Source organism: Antrostomus carolinensis, unplaced genomic scaffold, assembly GCF_000700745.2.
Source record: "Antrostomus carolinensis isolate BGI_N321 unplaced genomic scaffold, ASM70074v2 scaffold33837, whole genome shotgun sequence".
Taxonomy (NCBI): domain Eukaryota; kingdom Metazoa; phylum Chordata; class Aves; order Caprimulgiformes; family Caprimulgidae; genus Antrostomus; species Antrostomus carolinensis.
The window spans coordinates 8,827-13,675 of record NW_010330060.1 but is presented as its reverse complement, the minus strand read 5'-3'; the positions used below and the strand labels follow the sequence as shown (position 1 = coordinate 13,675).

The 4,849-nt window shown below is 40.1% G+C and overlaps 1 protein-coding gene across 1 annotated transcript in view; it reads left to right on the top strand.

Moving 5' to 3' along the window:
- Positions 1–1,244: 1,244 nt before the first annotated feature.
- Positions 1,245–4,849, top strand: part of DAP3 (death associated protein 3) — a gene marked incomplete at its 3' end in the record, with an annotated part of 12,387 nt that continues 8,782 nt past the window's right edge. Inside the window, 3 exon segments of the mRNA XM_010172816.1 lie at positions 1,245–1,286; positions 4,786–4,847; position 4,849. The exon segment at position 4,849 is cut by the window's right edge and continues 48 nt beyond it. Of these exon segments, the coding sequence (XP_010171118.1) occupies positions 1,245–1,286; positions 4,786–4,847; position 4,849 (105 nt within the window).

The window sequence follows — 4,849 nt, the reverse complement described above, 5'->3', positions numbered from 1 at the left end:
GGGATTCTATGATAAAGCTCCACTCCCACAGATAGGCAAACCACAGAGAAGAGCCCTTACGACTTGTGTTAAAGTAGTCATTCAAGAATTTGCTGCAATGTTGAGGGTGCCCAAAATAAACAGAAATCTTGAGGTTCTTGTGACTCCTTAATTTTACTAGTTGTGTTTGAGAAAAGAGCTTTCCCGTCCCTGCTTTTGTTACTGTTAAACCTGTGACTTGAAACACATGGGATACATCTTCATGTGGAGCTGGGTTTCTCCTTCCATTTCTACTGTACAGGTTAGCATGGCAAAGTAAAAGTGACTACAACAGCCTCCACCCGCTGTTACCTTCACTTATCCTTGGAATAGCAAAACTGGAGCTTGTTTTTCAAATATGTATTGTGCAGTGATTGTTATATGGAAGAATGGGAAGCGTCTATACAAAATTAATGTCCTTCAGTGTGGAGTTATTTTCTCATTGTATGCAGTAACAGTTGTAAATGCCATTCTACACAGGTAAATCATCTTTGTCTTGCTTAGCATTAACACTGCAGTTAACCACCGATTCCACCAAGACAGCTGTTCCTCCTAAGGAATTACAAGGTAATTATCTTGCTTTGTGTAACTTACTGCAACCAACAATTCTTAAAGTATCTTTGTTAGGTGTTGTAATTACTTTCTTTTAAGAAAGTGGTATCGAGGCTTTGAATGCCAGCAGAGAGGACAGGTTTAACTAACTTACCTTTTTGCCTCTATTTATGCATCAGAATTGCTTAGGTGTTTTCTTTTGGGTTGTTTCTCCTGCTGTAATCGAAGACAGCTGAGCAGTAGATTCTAAAATATGATTAGAATGAAGACAGAAACACAGAAGCACCTTCAGTTTCTGCATTTTTCCAGTTTCTTCAAAATAATCACTCTATAGACCTTGCTCTTACATCTCCTAACAGCTGCACTCATAATAGATGCCCTTCCCTAAGAAAAGAATCTCTCCTCCTCACTAGATGAATGAAATATAAAGTAGGTTTTTTTGTAAATGTCTCTCTGAAAAAAGGCAACATAATTAACAGAATATTTTTTTTTTACCAGGAAAGTGATGCTTCTTACCAGGAGTCAACTGTATGGCTGCAGAGCATTCTGACAGTTTGTCTGAGTTATTTGTGCCTAGACTTTAAGCAATTTGGTCAGGAATTATTCTCTCCCAGCATAAGATATATTAAACATAATAAAAACCCTAAAAAATCCACTTCTGTCTCTGCAGAAAAATGCTGAGAAGTCTGAAAGGACTTGTCTGCTATCCTTTAAAGGTAAGTCCTGGAACAGCATGATGCTACTTCCAATATTTCAGCTGTCCTGTGACCTGCAATGAGAATTTACAACTGTGAAAAGTGAGCTTATTTTTGCATTTGTCATCTAAAAACTTGGTGTCTTCTATAAGCTGGTTGTGTAAACTCCCTTTAGGGGCAAAGGAAAGAGAGATCGGTTGTGTGTGTTACCCCTACATTTCTCTCTGTTGGCTGGAGAGAGAGGACATGCAAGCAAACCTGGATAGTTGGCTTAAATAGGACACTTGTCAGAAGACTAAAGTTTAGCATTCTGAAATGTCCAGAATGTTGAAATTCCACATCTTCAGTTCAAGTGTTTCTCAGAAAACGGAGAATCTACGTGCTCTGCACTGCTGGGAAGTACAAAGGAAGAAGCTCTTTGCACAGAACAGAACCGCCAGCCTTTCACAAATCCTCTGTTGCTGCTGGGAAGATAATTTTGCCAAAGGTGGCTTAAATTTTGCTGAAGGTGCTTTGTGTGGGTGTAATAATATTAGCTCTGCCACAACAGCAAATCAGCACTGTGTTATTGGTAAAGCTTCTGTATATTATAAACAGCATAATGAATTAGTGTTGCATATCTGGAATAACATCCTAATGGTAAGGAATCTCAGTGGTTTTGTTTGCTGTTGTCTTTTAAATGCTTTTTCACTAGTACCTGGTGATGTGCAGCCATTAAAGAAGGTGGCTGAATAACTACTTGTTTCCAGAGACGAGATTCTGGCTGTACAGTACGGTACTTATGATGGCAGCCTTTATGAAATAAACAGTCTTTTCTAGAGCCCAAGATATGTGGAATCATGTAGGAACAGCTCCACCTTATGGCACATGACTTTGTGATTAATCTCCATGTACCACGTGACAGTTTGCTGCCATTTCAGGGATCTGAGTTAGATTACTCTGTCCTTTGGCAGATTGAAACTTGCTATAAAATCCACTCTACGCTACAAGCGTAAACTGTGTTAAAAGATGATGTGAAAGTGTGAGAACTTTACATGCATGGTAGGATTTACCACACAGAGCTCTCCAGTGAGCCAGAAAGGTGTGTGTATGTGTTTCTGGCATTCTGTGTGAAGGTGATAAGTCACTGTCCTCCATTCAGGGGGAGGGACCAAATGGCATGTTGCTACTATAAAATCAGAATATGTAATGTGTTAGCAGTGGTATTCTAGGTCACTCAAAGGTATTCCTGTAGCCTGTTAAAAATGAAGATGCACTCGTGCATTAATTTTGTAAACAGAAACACATAGGTAAGTCATAAAATGCAAATTTGTGTCTCTCAAATCAGGGTAACCCTGAGTAGCATTGTATTTACTGCTCTAGGAGCTTGTCTTGATTTTGTAGCACTTCCAAGAGATAGAAAGGTCTTCATGTCTCCAGGTACTTAGAAGTTGCTTCTACAGCTCTGTGAAAGCAACAGTCCACAGAGGAAACGTTCCAAAGCACGACAAGGCTAGGTGGTGATTTTGAGGAAGATATCATGCTAAGGCTCAGAGAAGTGATGTTCTAAAGCTGTATCCTTCCAGGAAAGAGACGTAGTAATTTAAAGATGAGATATGTTGTGTTGATGGAAAAACAGAAACTCTGTGTACTTGCCTGCATGAATGGAGGACTGGACTTCAGGACATACATACCCTCTCACACTTGCATCCTGTCTTATTCTGCTGTCTTCTGCTCCCTTCAGAGAACGTATTAGGAAGTGGCTTTTGTACCACAGAGAATCCAACTCCTGCTGATCTTCTTAGACTGTGCTTTTAAAAATGTGGCATTGCTAATATTGGTTTGACTAAATATCATTCAACAAAAGTCTTGAGCTGAGTCTAGACACGCATAAAAACTGAATGTGATCGGAGCAAGAAGTTAATCCTTGCTTAATTCTCATTCACTGTTACCCGGGTCAGGGATGAGGATTTGTATGGTACTCCAGAGAAGGGATGTTCACAGAGCAGTAAGCTTGCCTTTTCTTTTAAGTGAGCAAAGCTCACAGCTCCAAGACCTTCACTTGAGATTTGAGGAGGAGGGAATGTGGGATGTTCAAAGAAAATGAGAGGGACTGTGAGTCCAGGCTAGAAATGACCTCAGGCTGACATTTTCTAGGTGAATAGGTGACAATAGTTCCTTGCTCTAGTTATTCATGTATTAAATTAGCATCTCAGTGCCTTGCTCTAGGCTGTAAATTAAGTCACTTCTGTGGACTTAAAACTAAACAGAGGCAAATAGGACATCCTCATTGATCGCTTGGATTGGAGGAGGAAAAGAACATTGCGGGAACAAGAGGTGGTGGTGTTAAAATGTGATGACAAAAGTGAATGTGTAGCGATCTTCTATATTTACATTGCAGTAGTTCCTTCTCTAGGTATCTGGTGTTCCTTACAGACAGGTTTAATTACTTCCCTAAAAGAAGAGTGCTGAAATGCTGACTCAGGAGTCCATTGTGTGTTTAACAGGGGATGTGGGGTAATCCGACATTACGCTTTCTTCTGAGCCCTTGTAGCTTTCAAATGACCCCCTGAGGAAAACTCAGATGACAGCAGAATTGCATCATGCCACGGAGAACTGAAACAGCTGTTCCTGTCTCTAAACTGGAGTTTATGGTACTCTCATTTCTGCAGACAGACAAAATAGGAAACTACTTGCTCTGTTTAGAGTGGAGCCTGCAACTGTTCCAATCAGTAATACGGAGGGCGGCGCTCAGTTTTGCTTGCTTTGGTCACAGCCTCTGTTGGTATTAAATGCTTTTTTTATTCATTGACAAATGCTCATATTTTCTTTCACCGTAACATAATAAAATGCTTGTCCTTCTACTACTCACTTTCTTGCCTATTTTGGCCAGGCTTTACAGGCATGCTTCAGCGGTCTGTCTGTGGAAAAAAGAATTAATCAGCTTAGCTGGCTGTTTCAGTTTCTCAGCCACGTCTGTATTCTAATGAAAGAGTCTGTATGCAGGGACACAGTTAGGAAAATCAGTGCAGGGAATGTAATTATAAATATCAAATAGTGGGCAGCAGTGCACTAATCCCTCAATAATTGAGGCGATTATGGATTACTAGACAGCTGGAATTTTCAAGGTTCTAGCTACTGTTCATCAGTGTAGGCAGAAACATTGTGGGAACTTCTTCCCAGCAATAATACCTTGAAGGCTGTACTTGTGCTCTTAAGCAATCTTGAAAGAGGTAACTCTTCCAGGTACAGGGCTTGGCTCTCTCAGTGTCTTAAGGTGGTAGATGACTTAAGTGAATGGAAATGCTTTGAAAGCAGGTGTCTGAATGTGAAATGTGGGAGTTTTTTTTTTCATTATGAATTTACATTCTGATGATGAATTTTTATTCTAATTGCAGAGAATTCTATTCTGTATTGTGTGCCACCTTGTCTTGATCGTAATGTGCATGCAATGAGAGTACAAAGTGAAGTACTACCTGGATTTTTTACTGGTAATCTTTGCTGAGAAGTTTGTTGTCTGTTTGTCTTTTTCTTTCCTTAGTTGGACCATGGCTATGCTCTCCATACAGCAGCCAAGGATTGCTTAAGTTCCGTTGTCAGCCAGG